We start from the raw sequence: 19,471 nt of genomic DNA on the forward strand, positions 1-19,471 counted from the left end.
AATGAGGCAAAAATTTCAGGTACGCAGCCCATTAGGAATATTCAGTCCGCACCGTTTGCAACGGTCTGTTCAGCTGCTGAAATTTCCTTCACTTACCTTTTTACCTTCGCAATTTTTGTAATGTAAATTCTGACTTACTTAATGATGCGGAAATAATAAGGAATGATATGGATTAAGAGAAGACAATCTAGCCACAGGGGTTGCAAGCCAGTGGTTTCTGTGTTTGGAGAAATAGAAAGGGTTGCGTCAGAAAGGGCATCCAAATTTAAACATGCGAGTTTAAGTATTTGGGGTCAACCATCCAGTGTGATGGGGAGTGAGGTGAAGAGGTGAGTGCAGGCGGTTTGGGGTGAGTGGAGAAAAGTGTCAGCAAGAATCAAAGGAAAGGTGTACAAGACAGTAGTGAGAGCAGCTCTGCTGTATGGGGTAGCGACTGTAGCAGTGAGGAAAAGACATGAGGCAGAGATGGAGGTAGCAGTGATGAGGATGTTGAGGTTCTCTTTAGGAATGACGAGGATGGATAGGATTAGGAACCAGCACATCAGAGGGACAGCTCAGGTTGGCTGTTTGGGGACAAGGTCAGAGAGACTAGATTGAGATGGTTTGGACATGTACAGAGGAGGGAGATGGTTATATTGGTAGAAGGATGATGGAGATGGAGCTGCCAGGTAAGAGGTCAAGAGGAAGGACAAAGAGGAGATATATGGATGTGTTAAATGAGGACATGAAGCTACTGGTGTGAGAGTAGAGGATGCTGAGGATAGAGTTAGGTGGAAATAGATGATTCACTGTGGTGACCCATAACAGGAAAAGCCAAAAATGGAGGAGAAGAAGAAGAAGAAGAGGAAGAAGAAGATGGATTAAGAGAAGACATGATGTTGAAAACAAGCACAGTGTGTTTAAACACACACTGAGTGTTTAGATGATCACAACACACACTTTTGAGCTTGACTACATTATTCTAAATGTTTTGAAACGATCCTCTTTCAGCATCCATATCCTACAGAAGAGGAGAAGAAGCAGATTGCACTGCAGACTAATCTCACCCTGCTGCAAGTCAACAACTGGTGAGTCCACATCAGTGAACACAAGAACAGAGTCGCTGTTTTATCATAAAGCAACACAAATCTTAAACCACGACTATTTGGATATTCCTTAACTTAAACATTCGAATATATATATATATATATTTAATTCCTGTGGTGGCTGATTTTTCAGTGATCTGAGGATAAGGATTAAAGTTCCTCCCATTTATTTATATATTTTATAAACAAACAACATAGAAATCAAACCCACACGACAATTCCGATATAAATTGTTCACAGAAAAATTTCTATCATATTAAATTCGTATGCCTCTCCTCTTTGGCTTAGTTTATAATCCCAACAAGATGCACTGAGATTATTCCGGTGTTTCCTCACTGATCATTTTTGGTTGATTAAAAATTCATCCCTCATTTCTCAGGTTCATAAACGCGCGAAGGCGAATCTTGCAGCCGATGTTAGACGCCAGCTCATCTGAGGCACCCAAGAACAAAAAGAAAACACCACAGACTCGTCCACTTCAGCGCTTCTGGCCAGACTCCCTCGCATCCTCGGTCTCCCAGCAACAGGTTACCATGGAAGATGGTATGTTCAATCATATAGCTATAAATAAACACTGTGATATTTACATTTAACAAGGTGTTGCTTATTTAAAATGTAAAATCATGGAATACTGATTGTTTAAAGGTGCAGTTTGTGTTTAGAAAATTTTTATATAATTGTACAAAAGCTGTGACTCACAATATTGCCATGCAGTAGGTATGGCTAGTTTCATATCATATCATGCTACAGTTTATATTTTTCTGGCCCTGAAATTTTCCTTCCCTTGAAAGAAATCCAAAAGAAATGAATCGGGTTTTTTTTTTAAATGAGAGAGAGTCATTTGGATCGAAGGGGGAAATTGTAATAACGCATACGCAGTTTGACTCACAGGTAACAAAGGAAGCTAAAATTACAAACCGATCCTTTAACTTGCCCTGTTGCTGTTCACATAGTTTGATTAATATTGATTAGAAAATTTTATTGGTGTTTATGTGCTCAGGTACCATGGTATCAGTGAGCATGGTAGGAGAGGACGGGCTGCAGACACTGTCGTCTGACGGAGCCACGCTGGCCATGCAGCAAGTGATGATGGGAGGCCACAGCGAGGATGATGAAGACGACAATGAAGAAGATGAAGAGGACAATCTATCCCACTCTGACATGACCAGGCTAGGTCTGGAAACCAGCGACTCACTGTAGGATTGAGAGAACAGATTTACACATAAACACACACACACACACACACTCTGCCAGGGATGTCGAGAGACACATTAAAAGATATTGTTAGAGATATTGTTTAAGAAAGCGAAAAAAAAAACCCTGAAGGAAAAAGACATGATGAAAATGACATTTTCTCACTGTGCGGTCAGGTGCATGATCACGTACTGTACGTCACATTACGGACAATCAGGTTGTCAAACATCCTGATGATTATTCGATTGGAAGGCTCAAAGCCACACAAGCCAAAAAAATGCAGTTCATGTACACACACAGACACACACACGCAGACACACAAATGATAAGCACAATCGTACAACATGTCTGGGGTTTCTTGCACAGTGAGGATATGCATCGGTTTCATTTCAAAAACTTGTTTTTTTTTTTGTTTGTTTGTTATTTGTTTGTCTGTTCAGCAGCACAAAGGAAACCTCATGCACTTTTTAGTATGTTACTGTAAACAGCCATGTTGAAAACAGCCAAAAGAAAAGAAAAGAGAACGCATAGGTAAATGCTGGATGATTTGGCTTTCCTTTTCCTCGTCTCCTTGGATGAGATCGTGTCTCTTGCATGCCTGTGTTTGTGTTGTTTTCAGGCACCATAGAAGAAGAAACTATTTTTATATTTACACTGCTGATAAATCGGTGCCCCTTTGCTTCGGCTCAGTTTTGCTGTGTTTTTGGTAAAGGACAATTTATGTTGATGCGATGATAAAAAGTCACTTTTTTTGATATGATGGCCCAGTTTTGGGGGAATTTTGATAAAGCTTAATACCTGCTAATACAAAGAAAGAGCTTTTGCTATAGTCATAAGTAGGAGAAAAATAAATACAAGGCCGTACATCTTTTATTTTAAGAAATGAAACTGGCCTTGCTTTTGTTTAATTAAACTGACCAGCACTTCTGCTACAGCTTTAGTCTGTAGGAAAACCAACACCCATTAAAAGTGGCAGTGAATCAATTGGTTCTGTTTTACACACCATTGTCGATTTGTCCTTATAATTATATTCATTTTATGTTAAATATTAACTATTACTTTGCTATTCAGTGGGTATTTATCCATGATTTAAAACAAGCAAATAAATCCTAGCTTCTTAGCAAGTTCATGAAGTCCAAAGAAGATGAATAAATAAATACATTCTGCTTCTGGCCAAGTGAACCTAAGTGAAATATTAGATTCGACCCAGTACTCTGATACTTCCTCGTATCTATATCCTTTAGCCTCTGACTCAGCTTTCTGCCATCATTTAAGGAAGAATTATTTATTTAAAGGAGCTGTGTGCAATTTTAGAGCCCTCTGCTGCCTGTGAGGTGAATTGCAATAGCAATGAATGAATTGTGACTCCCCGTGACCCGAGGTAGTTCGGATAAGCGGTAGAAGATGAATGAATGAATTCATGAATGAATGAATTGTGACTCTTGTGGGTTGCCCTTTAAAGAAAAAGCGGGCGGAGCTCATTTAAAAAAATGTAAACGTTAAAGAAAGAACATATTAGGATCTCTTGCATGGCAGTATTTCTAATCCCAGTATTTCTAATGAGTTGTCGTTAAAACGATACAATATTTATGTCTAACAACATTTTTAAAAATTACAAACGGCTCCTTTAATTAAACATTCTGAACAATTGTGGAGAGAAAGAAGAGCATGAACATGCAAAGAGTGTGAACATGAACATGCTTCTGTTTCTTTTCTTTTCTTTTTTTTTTTTTAATTTATAACAGTTTTATTTAAATAAGTTTTAATTTTTGTACCTGATATGCCATAAGCCTATGATATAAATCCTCCACTTTCTCAAGTAAAAAAATTTGTCTTGACAAAAAATCCATAATAATTATATAAATAATTAAATTGAATTATGTAATTCATGTAAGCCTTATTTTATTTTATTTTATGTCAGTTCCTTTGTCCTACATTTCAGTATAGGAAGTGCTTCAAACACCCACCAGCTCCGGGTTCTTGCCCCGATACTGCAGAAGTCTATTCACGTGCTGATCGTAGGGAAAATCGACAAAGGTGTGATTAAAAACACAATTGGTTTAACAGAATTTTTTTAATAAAACATTATTTAAAAATAGGAAACTGGTAAAACATTTTCCGTATGCATATCAGAAACAGTCCATAAGATCTGGATGTAATCAGGCCTTTGATTAAGAACACAATCATCATTTCTATATTTATCTCCATTAAGTGCAATGGAACACTTACAAGTTGCCATTTTGGCCTCCACAAACGTTTTTCCATCACAACTGAGCTGAGACAATTCGTGTTTCGAGTATGTAAAGATTTATTGCATGGGTTTGTACTTTATTGCTGTAAAGAAATAAAAGCACTATTATTTCCAAGCATTGTTATACTTTACAGTAGAAAACATGTAGGCCTACAGACAATGTGTGAAGTTGCACAATGTAAAAATGATTAAGAAAAAAAAAAGTACAGTCGGCCAGTTTTGAATTTCATAAATCTTTCACTCCTGGTATGCTCCACGTCACGTTCGTTAAAACTGTAGCCGACATTTTTTGTTGTTGTTGTTGTAGTTGTAGTTTTTTGACTGCATTTTGCCAAATCTTAACATTTTCACTCCTGAAATCCACCCGTTTTAAACTATGCGCTCTTGTCTCGTTTCTGGATTTTGATTCATATATATTTTTTTTTTTTGCCAATTTTCTCTTAAGCTTTCTTATCACGGTGTGGTTTTAATTTTTTCAGCCATCGCTGGTGTGTGGTGAAAAAATCAGCACTGATCTGACTTCATTTAGTTTTGCATGGTGGGTTTCCACATGCTGCATGTTTCCCTATGAGCTTTATAAACCGAACACCTCACCTGAATATGCTAACATGATGCTAACAGGACTTGGCTAACAACGAATGAGTATGATTACATGGGCATGACGCTAGTATGCGCCCCCCCCAATAGCCTTCATTTATTATTAGAAACATTTTTCAGGTGAAATATTCAATTAAAATTTGAACTCTTTTTAAGCTACTCGAGCTGCTTTTCACGCTAGTGCTCATGTTTGCCTTTCTCTGTTTTATAATAAACTCAATAATTGAGTAAAAATACCTTTGCTTATTGTTTATTTTTGATGTTTTATTCCTGCAAAAAATTAGTCGTCATATCTGCTTGTCAGCTGTTACTATGCCGATAAAATCATAGTAATTAATTAAAAAAAAACATTTAAGCCTCTGAGGGAAAAATATATTAAATGTTTTTCTTGTTTTAGAAAATACTATAAAAAAATATATTTCTGCCAGAGTAAGGACACCATATTGCCATTTCATAACAGTAGCTATAATCACCTTTATGTTGTCTGTTTACTGAAATGCTAGTCATCAGTATAAATTAGCATAGAGGTTAGCCAGCTAACGGTTCAGGGTTAGTATATTTTTAATGAATAGATTTTAATTTGCTCGTTTTATGTTTATCAGTTTTATGTTTTAGTTGCCTGGAAAGCTAATTAACTGTTATAAAATAATAACTAGCCCAATTCTGCCTAAATTATGAAGGGCTTCTTAGCTCACAGTAGCACAATATGATCATATTTACTTTTCTGTAACGTAGCTGGAGTGGACTGAAACACGTATAACTGAGACAAAGTGTTTCAATTCTGGCATGTGTGCTGTGAATTTAGCCTAATGTTGATTTATGACTACTGTCTCTTTCAATCTGTTAATTAGCTAGTATCCTCTGATGTAGCTAATAATGACATTTATGACAGTCTCTTTTCTGATACGTGTTTAAGGTCCTGCCTTTTGTTCTGTCATTTTAATAGTTTAAATATAAAAAGGAACAAATCTGTGGATGCATAAATAAATATATAAATATAACACATTATCCTCTCAGACAGTTTCAGTAGCTTAAACTTGTGCTAATGCTAACCCACAGCACAGAGCAACACAGCTACTGTATTATGCTCATAAACCATATAAAAGTGTGATTGTTCCTCAGTATAGTTTGTGTACCAATTGTGTAAAATAGTCCTCAGATTACTAGCACGCTTTCAAGTAGAGTCGTATTCAGTGGTCCGTGCAGATATGATGCTCAAACAGTCCGTTCCTCTTCTTCCTATGGAAAGATAAAGATTAAAGTAATAATTCATCATATTTTTTAGGCTTTAGTCTGGGGAGTGTTTCATGTTTCAGTGTATCTATTGTCTGCAAATATCAAGGACTGAATTTGTGATGGATAAAATTGAACTTAAAGCAGGCTGTAAATACAGCAGATGAGTGCTGGGTCAGCTTGTTCTTCAACATTTCAGTCCATTTAAGTGTTTCAGAAACTGCTGTTCTGGGATTTTCACCCAGGAATGATGCAAAATAAATAAATAAATAAAAATCCAGTGTGCTGTAGGGCTGATATTAACCATGTGACTGATTTCTAATCTGACAGGAAGTCTACGGTAGCTCAGATAGCTGCTCTTAATGTAAAAGTAGAAAAGCGTCTCAGAACGTAAGACACACTGAAACCTTGAGGCAGATGGACCACAATAAAGGACCACATCAGTTCCACTTCTGTCAGCCAAGAACAGGAATCTGTGGCTTCCACGAGTACAGCCTCAGCGTAACAGCACTTTGGAGACTGGATAAAGACCAAGTGATGTTCACTTCAGCAGAAATGAATTAGTGTAAAGTCTATAATGAAGGGTGTTTATGGTGATTGCTCATGCACTGGAGATAAAGTTGAACGTGGTTTGGTTGGAAAAACACAGTATTACTAACACAGTAAACATTATTGCAGATCCTGGATCAGCACACTTACAGTCAGAGGTTTATAAAACATAAACTGAGAAAAAGTGGTTCTTTACCTAAAGCTAAAGGTTGACATTTTTATATTTTGTGTTATTCCTCAACCCTATCATTTCTATTTATTTTTAAAATGGTATGTACTTTTGTTGTTGACCCAAAATCTCTGAAGTTTATGATGTTTATCAGTGGCCACTACTAACTGAGCATATTAAAAGTCAGTATCTGTGCTTGGAAGAGTTGTGACTAAACTGCAGCTGTCAGCCAGACCATCAGCCAAGCCAACTGGGACATGGAGCGAGTAGCATGATAAATTTGGAAGAGGGGAAGGAGAATCGATTTCAGTTGCCGTCATATGAATGACAGCAATAACTCTTGCCGTCCAAGTTGGCTCATTCAAGGCCATTGAGACACCCACGAGTGTGTTCAGCATTCATCTGTCTCTTCAGCCTTGTGGCAAACACTTAGCTACTGTTCTCATGTTGCTCGTTTATTAAAAAAAGTTACTTTCTTTGTAACTGTTTTATCGTTATGGCATAACAGTATATGTTCACTCGGGCCGTATTTTTGAAATACGTGTGACACTTCTGTTCAGGTAATAGAGGTGTAATAGTACAATAAAAATTTATTTATTTATTTATTTATTTTAATTTTAATCACAACATCTGTATGAAACAAAATTTTAGCAGAAATAAAAATGTTATGCAGATAAAAAACTAATTAGATCTGTGTCCAGATTCAGTGTGTGCTCAGGATTTAATCCTGAATTCCATTCATTCATTCATTCGTTTTCTACCGCTTATCCGAACTACCTCGGGTCACGGGGAGCCTTTGCCTATCTCAGGCATCATTGGGCATCAAGGCAGGATACACCCTGGACGGAGTGCCAACCCATCGCAGGGCACACTCTCATTCACTCACGCAATCACACACTACGGACAATTTTCCAGAGATGCCAATCAACCTACCATGCATGTCTTTGGACCGGGGGAGGAAACCGGAGTACCCGGAGGAAACCCCCGAGGCACGGGGAAAACATGCAAACTCCACACACACAAGGCGGAGGCGGGAATCGAACCCCCAAATCTGGAGGTGTGAGGCGAACGTGCTAACCACTAAGCCACCGTGCCCCCGGAATTCCATTCAGTACCTAACAAAATCATTTCAATTCAACAAAACCCATTCATACTCATTGTTATGGTGAAATTTTACATTTTGGAAGGAGTCTCCAGTGCCACTGCTTTGAAATGGTCAAAATTGTATTTTTTTTCTCATTATTTAATGAGAAAAAAGGTTAGAGAAAGAATTGCTGTTAACAGATGCTCTAGTATAAGTAAAAATGTGATCTAACTTGTTCCATAGATGTTTCACATATTAAATGTAACTATAAAATGCTATCAGTTATGATGTCATTTGTTTAATAATTTTTTTAGCATTGGCTAATTGTTGTATAAGTGGAATAAAACACATTGGGTCATGCTGTTAGTGGAATATTGTCAACGTTAGGGTGGTTAACAGTAGCTCTACTTCATCTTATACTGTATCAGGTTTTACTGTTCTATAAAGTTGAGCTCAGACTGTACTTCTGCCTTACCTCCATGGTCTGGTGTATCCATGGAAGAGCGTAAGTTACACTGGTGTAAACTCCTGGGTTGTTCATTTTTCCGCAGCTCTGAACCCAGCTCGCCGCTCCAACCAGCTTCCACACCGAGGCTTGACAGGCCAATGGACCACCGCTGTCCCCCTACCACCAAGCACATCGGTATCAGTCATTTTAATTCATTGTACAGAAATGTTTCAGTGAATCTGTGTTGTAAATGTAAATGTTTCCAGAGAATCTCTGACTAGAATTTTTACAGATGACAGATGTCTTAAAAAGTAATGAAATGAAACTTCAAAGACCCAAAAAATGATTAAAAAAAAAAAAAAAATGACTGTATATTTGTAATTTCTGATTTTTTAAATAAACCCACTGGTTATTTTAAGAACCTTCAGGAACCTATGGCAATTCTTCTGAAAACTGTCTCAGTTGCTTCTGTATCTGCATGGCAACATCCATTATTTTGATCGTTCTTTAGAGACCTACAAATTTTATTTTTTCAGAAAGTAAACTTTCTAATCTAATTTAATTCTAATAAAAATCTGTATTGTACTGTATATTGTCTTTAAATGTGTCCTATGCAAGATATATGCCTCAGTATATATCAGAGACAGTATCAGTTGTGCTTATCTCTGTTATTATCACCACCTCTCATGCACGCATCGTACCTGGCATGTGCCGGTTCCACCTGTCAGATAGCCAGCACAGATATTCCATGGTGAAAGTCCCGGGATTCTACACTCTCGAATAGAGAGGAGAGGAACCAGTGCAGAGTGTAGAGACACACTCACCGCTCCTGTACACATACATAAAGAGGTTTAAACACCTAATGCCCACCTTGATTTTCTTGTTAATTAGATTTGATATAATTAAAAGCCAACAAATAGCTTTTTTGTATGATTTAGAAGAAAAAAGTCACATTCACACAATTTTCCATTTACTCCAAATTTAGTCAAGCAAACAAAACAGATTTGGTGTCCAACATTCACTTGTATTAGGTTAATGAAGATAAAGATTATCTCAGCAAAATATTTTAGGTAAAGACATGCACTGTATGTGCAGAAAATCTACTTTATATACTTGCTTTAAATATAGGATTAGGAACGAGCACATCAGAGGGACAGCTCAGGTTGGCTGTTTTGGGGACAAGGTCAGAGAGACTAGATAGAGATGGTTTGGACATGTACAGAGGAGGGAGATGGTTATATTGGTAGAAGGATGTTGGAGATGGAGCTGCCAGGTAAGAGGTCAAGTGGAAGGACAAAGAGGAGATATATGGATGTGTTGAAAAAGTACATGAAGTTAATTGGTACGAGAGTAAAAGATGCAGAGGATAGAGTTAGGTGGAAAGTAGAGGTGAAAGTAGAAAAAAGTACTTGCTTTAAATGACATGACATCCAGGTTTTAAGTACAGTAGTGCTAGACTGTGTTTTGGTCTGATTTCTTCAACATGGCTGCCTCCACATAAAGGTTTTAGACTATAGTAAGTTGTACATCACCAAGACTGTATGACATTGATTAAGAAATAAGCACTAATATTTATGTAGGTGAGATAAGTTTCCTTTATCATTTATCATTTATTTGAATCTTTCTGTCAGTGATATCCTCACCTGCTTCTTTTGTTGCTTCCTAGAAAGAATCCTAGCACTATTTCCTTACACTGTCCTTATATTGAAATACTAATACTAATTTAATACTAAATACTAAAGCTCACCGCTTGTGTTTGTGGCTCCCCATCCTGATATCCAGCACATGGATCCTGAACTGAACCCTTCATCATAGTTAGGCAGACAGATGGGTTGTACTTGACCTGAGAGGAGAGAAGTAAACATTTCCCATCAAGTACTGCACCTGACTCCAACATCTCACCATCCGGAGTTTTCATTAGGTTCCGCATGGGAAAGTATCGACTCCTTCTACCAGGTGAAATATTAAACAACAGATACAAATCGATTGTACAGAATACTCTGTTGAATAACTTTCTGCTTGCTGTGTTAATAACTGAAAGCATCCTGAACTTTAAGTGCACAGTATTCAAGACTAGGAATTTAATCAGGATGTAAAATGAGAAGTGAGTTCTCACCACTGAATGTGAGTGGCTGCATCAGTTTAATGAGTGCGATATCATAGCTAAGGCCTTCAGGATGATATGTGCTATGGAAGAAGATCTTCTTCACAGAGAGGTCTGCTGCTCCACTTACAGGCTGGTCTGTGAGGCCCACCCGAACCGTCCATAAAGAGGGATTAGCAAAGCTAGAACACAGAGAGAAAAGAAAGGAATGATTGCATTTATAGTTTCAATCTCTAACAGAAATTATTCAATAACTACATGGACAACAATGCAAATGTGAGTGGCGAGTGGAAGTGAGGAACCATGCTATCTTCTAACAATGGTGTGAAGTATTGATGTGTATGAGACTGTCATGGACGGCTTGGAATATTCCCTGTCTGAACACCAGTGTATCACGGATGTTTGCCCCTTCCTTAATCCATTCCCACCTCTGCACACCTGTTCCTTGTGTCTCAATGATTGTACTTCTATATACAGTACTATATACCTGTTCTCTTGTGCTTGTAGTTTGCCGAGTCCTTGTGTTTTTGTGTATTGTTTTCCATGTGTTTTTCTTTTCTTAATAAATCCCTTTTTTTGTGTTATCCTTGCATTTGGGTCTGGATTCTACCAGTATAGTATAGTAAGTATTCTCATTTTAATGTAACATAACTTGTCACACTGTTCATTCATTATCAGTAATGAAACTCCAAGCAGGTAGACTGTATGCATTAAAACGTATTCAACTCTCAGGATTCATCAGCAGGTCTACGCAAAATAGTTCATAGTAAATAATAAAACTTTAAAGGGTTAGAAGTGTGTTTCACTGTGTGTGTTTTGCTCACCCATACACACAGTGTGCAGCAGTGACTATCCACTGGTTGGTTATTAGCGATCCTCCACAGAGATACTGGTTCTGGTACTGCAAGCTAACCTGCCATGGGTACTGACCAGAGAGAGATATGTTTCCCCCTACAATCCGGGTCCTGAAATTGGGTCTTGCACCACACTCTACACAGACAGGATAATAGCAAAACATGTCTTGGTGTAGAAGGTCTGAAAGTGTGTGCTAATAATTCATTCATTCATCTTCTACCGCTTATCCGAACTACCTCGGGTCACGGGGAGCCTGTGCCTATCTCAGGTGTCATCGGGCATCAAGGCAGGATACACCCTGGACGGAGTGCCAACCCATCGCAGGGCACACACACACACACTCTCATTCACTCACACACTAGGGACAATTTTTTTTCCAGAGATTCCAATCAACCTACCATGCATGTCTTTGGACCGGGGGAGGAAACCGGAGTACCCGGAGGAAACCCCCGAGGCACGGGGAGAACATGCAAACTCCACACACACAAGGTGGAGGCGGGAATCGAACCCCGACCCTGGAGGTGTGAGGCGAACGTGCTAACCATTAAGCCACCGTGCCCCCGTGTGTGCTAATAATTAACTAATAATATTTATTTAGTACAGTAGTTACTGAATAATTTGTACTCATTTAAAATGAACACCTACATTTGTAACGTAGCTGTTAAAGGGGGCTTAAGCACAGTTTATCAAGCAGCACTAAAGACACAAACACACACTTAGCTCACCTATACACTTGAGTACTGTGACCAACCCGGAAACGCACTGAACCTTCCTGGAGAAACAGTAGATTATTTTTGACAAAACAGATTTTTATAGTAATTAAAAAAACATTCACAGCAGGCGTATTATGGGAGAAACACAATGACACTCTGTATCTGTTTCTATCTGTATTCAGATGTAATCCTGTAATGTTCTAGACCAAAAGAGTGTTTTTGTAAATAAATATGAGCATTACTACACTGACAGTAAACACTAGAAAACACAGGAAAAGCCTTGAGGTGGAAATGCCAGCTCTATCAGCTGGTGTCTGATTTCTGGCTCTGGGAGATCCTCAACCTCAGCTACCTCAAGTCCATAATAAGCCTCAATTAGAAATTTGTGCAGGAATGTTTTTGAAATCCATTTCATGCACTTATTGTGTTTGTTTGTATCTGAAACAAAAATTTGTAGTAATTTCTACTAGTATTCATATTCGGTTACAACCCTGTGCTACCCTATAATATATAAATATATATATATACCACAATTTTTTTTTAGAATTGTGTTTATATGTTTATATCTAATGTCTTTATCTATTTATCTATAAAGATACAATGTTTGTATATATAAAGAAAAAGATATATATCCATATCTTAGGAATTAAAGAACTAGCAACCTGTTTATAAACAGTCCATGAGGTTAAAACTTGAGTGACTCATTTCTATCCGAAATATTTTTTTTTAATTTGAGCAAAATTGTTTTACGTGTTTATGAAGCGTTTTACGTGTTTATGAAGCGATTATGATGTACAGTACATATAAATGGGATTAGGTTTGATGCCCTTCATTTTTCCATCGAAGCTAGTCTGCATGGATGCTAGCTAGCAAGGCAAGGTGCTATGCTCTTTTATCTATTTAAAAAAAACCCAGAAAGATCAAATTTGTAATATTTTGCAGCTTTATAAGAGACAATATAATTGATTGACCCTCCACCAGTAGTGTAGACCACTAGTGTGGCTTTGGAAAAACATTTAACATCGAAGGTTATCTTTAGCTGTTCCTTAAAACTCATATTTTAAGCATGTTTAAGTGGAGTTAATGCTTGTGTAAACATATCCACAGGCAGGGTTATGTTGAAAGACGTGCTAGGTTGCGCATACCTGAGGAAAGAGCTGTTGTGAATTTTGAAGGTTTGATAATGAATCGGAAAGCGGGAACTGATCATCACTATGTTTTTCTTGAAGGCTGACTCGACAGAAGAGAGAGGGATCGAAGTGGAGTTCACATAACTGCAAAAGGACAGAGGGTTATTTATGAATATGTATAGACAGCATATGAAGAAAACACACACTCAGCTACATGCTGTATAACGCTATCTGACTGCATTGTGATTGACACACGCAATTAAAAAATTCACAACAATTCAGTCACTCTCATTAGTTGTGTGATCATGAGCAGCTGTCTTTGGGCACTGTAATTAATCTTGATTTGAGCTTCAATCGGAAGCTCATAAACTTTTCGCTCGTGTTTGAGCCCCAACGCCTGCCTGCAGAGTAAAAGCAGTGAACTGTGGCTGCATTGTTAAATGGAAAAAAAAGAACAGAAATGGTGTCAGTAAAAAAAAAGGGAACATTTTGACCTAATTCTGATGTGGATGTGTTTGCGATGATTTTCTCCTTCATTTAATGGCAGACTGATTTTAATAGGATTAATAAAGCGGTTAATAGGGACTTTGGGGAAGAAGTGATTGTTACACCCACATGAGGTAGAAGGGGGGAAACCACACACACACACACACACACACACACAAAATCCAAGACACACAGAAGGAAACCACAGGAGGATAAGGCAGTAAAATAGGAATCCCTCGTCTGATCTATATAGAAACGTTTGAAGGAATGAAGACTCAGCAGGAAATCCTTCCTCTGACTGTTTTTTTCTCCAGATGGTTAGAATTAACAATGAACAATAAACGGAACATTGATGTTGATGTAATACTTAAATAATAAGTATAGTTTTAACTGTAAACATTTTATCTGTACCTTTTTACAGAATAAATGGTGACTAAATGATGTTCTCCTCATGTTTAAATGTGTGACTGGATGGTTTGTCATCCAGGAAGAAGAATCTGAACGAGAACATCACCATGGGAACTGCAAGAACATGGCAGCTTTGTGTGTTAAGCATCGTCTTATCACTGCTTAACTTTTAAACCCCTTATCAGATTGATATTGTTCAGGGGCTTGTTCCTTTTGTATCAGATTTCATGATAGTCCCAAATGGTAAAAAAAAACACTTGAACTGAAATTGCACAAAGAGGTTTGTTGTATTATTTGGAACAATTATAGTTAAATAAATGGTGGGTCAGTGCCTATGGGTCTGAGCCGGTACTTGAAAGATTGTTACTAAATCTCAATAATGTCAGACAGCCAGTGCTGGTCTCAGTGTCTGAGCTCATGTCTTGGCTCCTGGCCACTAGGGGGCCTTTGGCAAGCATATATATGATGTGAGGACTTGTTCATTGTGTTGTTGCACATAAGATACACAGAAATTGATCTCTCACAGAATCAAATAAATTCTAAATAATTCAACTGTTTTTGCTGTATGGGTCTGAATGAGTGACCAATAAGCGGTGAGTTTGTACTCTCAGTTAGATAAACGATGAAAGAGTGGATAAATTCGGATGACCATGAACCCATAACCTATAAAACAAACCTTATAAAATTGAGCCAGAGAATACATCCCTGCCACTGAATCTGAAAAAGCTCAATTTGACTAATTTGAGGGATGAGTTTGTAAAGAAAAAAGCAAGAAAAACTAATACTGCCTTATGCAGAATACCAGAACTCACAATGGAGGAATAATGTATGCACTTTTATTATACATTTGTTGGATTGTGGGATGTGACAGACAACGACCCTGCAATTTTTCTTGACCAGAGACCCAAGATTTACAAATCTGCCCCTAACTGTACCAAGGCCCTCGATCTCAGAATGATTTTATGTTGCTTTAAATAAAGGTTTCTGCTAAATAATATTTTCAGGAAAAGGCTACATGTGGGAAACTCTAAACTCAGTGGTACATAGTTGTCTACATTTGGAACCACTGGCTTGTACTAGTTGACATGTGCTCCTGCACCTGTTGTAGCCGAGCTGTTTGCAGGCAGAGAATCCCAGATTGGCGCTCCAGTTCTCCCAGCACACGGAGCTCCATATGCCCCTACTGTGAATCTGCAGGACGGAGTGTCTCCCACTCACTCGCACTAACGAAAATAGAGATGAAATATGATGGTAATTAAAAGACAGCAACTATGAGGCTTCCTGCATGACTCTATACACTTCTAATATATTATTGTGGTTAAAGTTATAGAAAATAATTTTGGTGGAAAGTAATAATAATAATAATAACGTTCATTACACCAGCATTGCCCCCAAAGCCACACCCCCAAAACAAGCCATACAAGATGAGGACTAAATAACACCTAAATACAGAGTTTTTACTAATAGCTCATGCAAGTTAGTGTCATAAAGATATGTATCTGTGGAGCATTAGAAGTAAATGCATTAAGAAACAATTTAAAATACTACTTACTGTTCTACTATCAAACTGGGAAAAGCTTAAACATTGTAAACTTCACCTAATTTAGTGTGTGTGTGTGTGTGTGTGTGTGTGTGTGTGTGTGTGTGTGTGTTTGTGTGTGTGTGGGTGTGTGTGTGTGTACTCTCACCACAGTTGAGTTCATCTTCTCCCTCTCTACAGTCTTTAACTCCGTCACAGACAGCAGATCGACTGATACATGCCGTAGAAACACAGCGGAATTTTCCAGAGCAATTCAAACCCACTGTAAAAAATGAAGAATAATATATAAGAATATATAAGTATTATACACACACACACACACACACATATATATATATATATATATATATATATATAAATATATATATATATATATATATATATATATATATATATATATATATATATATATATATACAGAATTAATAAGGACACAATAAATAGGATTTAAGATAATTATGCTGATTTTAATTATCACTTTTTAAAAATAAATACATAAATAAATTCAGTATGCCCCTAAGGTGTCAGACAATTCTGCTTAATCACAAGCTGTATGTTATTAAATATTTACAGTGCTAAGACACTGAAGTGTGTCTTACACCGGGAAGTCATGACACTAAGACACACACACACTCACCTCCCAGACCGATTCCTAGAACCAGAGTCACTCCGATTAACAAACAAATGATCATCAGTAGTATCAGCTGCTTGCGTGGTACGACTGGCCAGCACACAGGCCGAGAGTCTGATAGGTTTTCTCCTTCAGAGAGATTAAAAAATGAAGAGATCACCAAATTAAATATGCCTGATACTCTTACATGGAAATGTAGATTAGAATGTGTCATTAAAAAGATTCATATAATAGGAAACAGCACAGTTTAATACTGAAGTGTTAATAATTCAACACATCAATAGAATAAGCACTATGGGTTAACTGACTAGTAATAATACTGCTGTTAACACTTTGTAAGTATAATACTGTCATATTGTATTTGTTGCTTAATTATATAGTTATTTATAGTTTGCAATGATTAAATACTGCCTGACTCATAACCTAAGAAATAGAAATTAGGGATTAAGTTAAACATGTCAAATATACTGTACTTGAGTTGAAGGTAGAAAATTAATTGTAATAGACAAAAGCTCTCTCTCTCTCTCTCTCTCTCTCTCTCTCTCTATATATATATATACATATATATATATATATATATATATATATATATATATATATATATATATATATATATATATATATACATACATATAATTTTTTGTCATTTAAAAACCTAATATTTTTAGATTTTAGATTTTATTCTATTGTATTTAATTTGTTAATTGCGACAAGATTTACTCCTGGTATATTATGAAACTCTCATTGTCTATATGTACCTACAGTATACGAATATAGAACTGCAATACAAAACATACTTAAACAGCTTTACATACCATGGATGAAGGGCCGCACTTTAATAATGGACGTCCTGTGTGAATTATAAGACGTCTTTATGGTGTGTTGTTTGTAGATGGGGAGTGAATTTGATGCCTCAGCAGGCCAGCCAATGGGCACATGTGGGTCTTGGGTGTTGGAGTCGAAATACTGCGGATGTCTGGAAGTGTCCCGGCCGCCTGCTGAACTGCTGAAGGGGCTCACACTGATCACGCTGGGGGTACTGATGTTCGGGAGATCCTCACTATTTGTATCTGCTTCAAAGTGACCTGATTCTACCTCCTCCTTAAAAGAAATCTGAATTTGAATAGGAGCATGTATTGATGGCAAGCAATAAGACTGAAAACCATCAACTACTACATATTTTATAAAATGTCCTCATAATGGGCAAAACACACACACACACACACACACACACACACACACACACACACACACACACAGCTGCTCAGAGACCAAGGTTCTTACAGGTTCTTCTTTTTTTTAAGGCAGCTCTGCTATAAAAATAAGCTATAAATGACAATCTAACAATATACAGTTATTACAATTATTATTACACTTACACTGAAGAAGGTATAAAAAAGTTGTTCCCTCACAAGCTTATTTTCCCTTTCTTGAAGAAAAAACCCTACACAGCTTGTTTCGAGAGAACTTATTGAGATAAAAAAAAACAAAAAACCTCTGGCTTTTACAAAGCACTGACACTGGAGACTCATTCCAAAATTAAAAAATAAACATTTCCTCACAGAAAACGTCACTATATTAATAAGAACACATATTTTTTTTATCCAGTTTACATGTAAGCTGTTATTATACTTAACATATTCAAAATAATGCATTAAAATAAACCTACAATTTGAATTACAGCTAGAAATAATTTCAGAGCTGCTGTTATAGGAAATGAATCAAAACCTTCCATTCAACAGCACAGTAGTGTTAAAAAGATAACAATCTGTTCAGTGTGTTTAAATACTGAAATCCACACAATTCTGAATTTTAGCAATTACAGAAACAATCACACTCAAGATTTCGTATTCTTTTGTGTTTTTTTGTTAATACAAACTAGATAGTTAGTTAGTAAATAGATCAATAATGAGTACCAAGTTAAAAAAAAGTAAGGGCCTTTATCAAGTAAGCTTTACCCATGAGCCTTTGGTCTGACATGAACATGTACAGTACCAATGTGCAAGTTGGTGTGTAATGATCATGAATTAAAATGTAAGTTTATTTTGGTTTTCCTAATTACATTTTATCCTAAATTATACTCATTTTTACAATATTTTAAAATATTCTATTCTTGCCAAAATTTGGCAAGAGACATGTAAGGATAGAGAATAGCACTTACAAACACTCAGAAAAAGCTTACTAACCTTTCCCATGGTGTTTTCTCCCTTGGTTTCAGGCTGCTGTTGTTCTCCTGTTTTCTTTTCAAGGTAAGCCATCATTTCACTCATCTCTGTCCCTCAGTAATTGATGCTGTCCATGGATGCCATGAATAGTTCACAATGACCACAATATCTCTAACGAGCTGATCGAGGAAAGGTCAATTAGTAAATGAATTAAATGGATACGGCTTTTGGATAAGCCGTTTTTTTCTCGATCCAAAACATTGTCATGTTGCTAAAACACACAAGTTGCAAATACATAAAAACTCTCTCTCTCTCTCTCTCTCTCTCTCTCTCTCTCTCTCATCTCTCTCTCCACACCTCTTCCGTAACACAATGAGACATTTGATCAAGTGAGCAGCGCTCTATAATGCCGGTACAGCTGTGGATCAGATCTCCTGGCAATGTGTTGCCTACGTTACTCCAGTTACATCAGAGCAGATACAGATGGAGCTGAACACCAGCCTCCTGCCAGCGAGAGAGGCCAAGCATGAAAAGGTCAGCACACGAGGCCAAAGTTCGTGCCTTTTAAAACCTTATTTATTCCTGTGTAGCAGCAGTCATGTTGACATTAGCTTTAAAAAATTAATGAAGAGACTTGTTCTAATATAAAATGATAAGGGTATAGGAAATGGATATATATGCTTAGTTTGCTTATAAAAAAGTAAACCTGGCTCAGAGAAATCCTCTTAATAGAAAATTGCACTATTTTTCTAAACCTAATGTTTATCATACTCCGTCAATATGTACTGTATGTGAGATTAAGTTTACCTGCAGTGAGAAAAACTGAAAA

The 19,471-nt window shown here is 37.0% G+C and overlaps 2 protein-coding genes across 3 annotated transcripts in view; one reads left to right on the plus strand and one right to left on the minus strand.

The window, feature by feature from the left end:
* The window catches only part of pknox1.2 (pbx/knotted 1 homeobox 1.2), a 16,812-nt gene extending 11,449 nt beyond the window's left edge, over window positions 1-5,363 (plus strand). For both annotated transcript variants that reach the window (XM_060859911.1, XM_060859912.1), the window contains exons 9-11: window positions 991-1,067; window positions 1,465-1,628; window positions 2,086-5,363. In XM_060859911.1, coding sequence (XP_060715894.1) covers window positions 991-1,067; window positions 1,465-1,628; window positions 2,086-2,285 — 441 coding nt within the window. In that variant the 3' untranslated portion in view covers window positions 2,286-5,363. The remainder of the gene's footprint in view (window positions 1-990; window positions 1,068-1,464; window positions 1,629-2,085) is intronic.
* Window positions 5,364-5,740: 377 nt separating this feature from the next.
* tmprss3b (transmembrane serine protease 3b) lies at window positions 5,741-18,735 on the minus strand. The gene is made up of 13 exons (XM_060859851.1): window positions 18,664-18,735; window positions 17,293-17,590; window positions 16,484-16,606; window positions 15,995-16,108; window positions 15,406-15,529; window positions 13,428-13,556; window positions 12,295-12,341; window positions 11,539-11,704; window positions 10,727-10,896; window positions 10,358-10,453; window positions 9,312-9,439; window positions 8,638-8,787; window positions 5,741-6,366 (listed from the first exon to the last, which is right to left on the minus strand). Exons 1-13 carry the CDS (start codon window positions 18,733-18,735, stop codon window positions 6,343-6,345), a joined length of 1,641 nt encoding a protein of 546 aa, XP_060715834.1. The 3' UTR covers window positions 5,741-6,342.
* Between the last annotated feature and the right edge of the window lie 736 nt (window positions 18,736-19,471).

The sequence above is a fragment of the Tachysurus vachellii genome, chromosome 24 (genome assembly GCF_030014155.1).
Source record: "Tachysurus vachellii isolate PV-2020 chromosome 24, HZAU_Pvac_v1, whole genome shotgun sequence".
Lineage (NCBI taxonomy): Eukaryota > Metazoa > Chordata > Actinopteri > Siluriformes > Bagridae > Tachysurus > Tachysurus vachellii.

Bases quoted from the DNA above. Each gene is read 5' to 3' on its own strand.
- tmprss3b (XM_060859851.1), bottom strand. From the start codon at position 18,735: ATGGCTTACCTTGAAAAGAAAACAGGAGAACAACAGCAGCCTGAAACC. The intron at 15,530-15,994 runs GTGAGAGTACAC...TATTTTCGTTAG, and splicing joins AGAAGATGAACTCAACTGTG to TGCGAGTGAGTGGGAGACAC. The intron at 8,788-9,311 runs GTACGATGCGTG...GCTTGGTGGTAG, and splicing joins GTGGAACCGGCACATGCCAG to GGGGACAGCGGTGGTCCATT.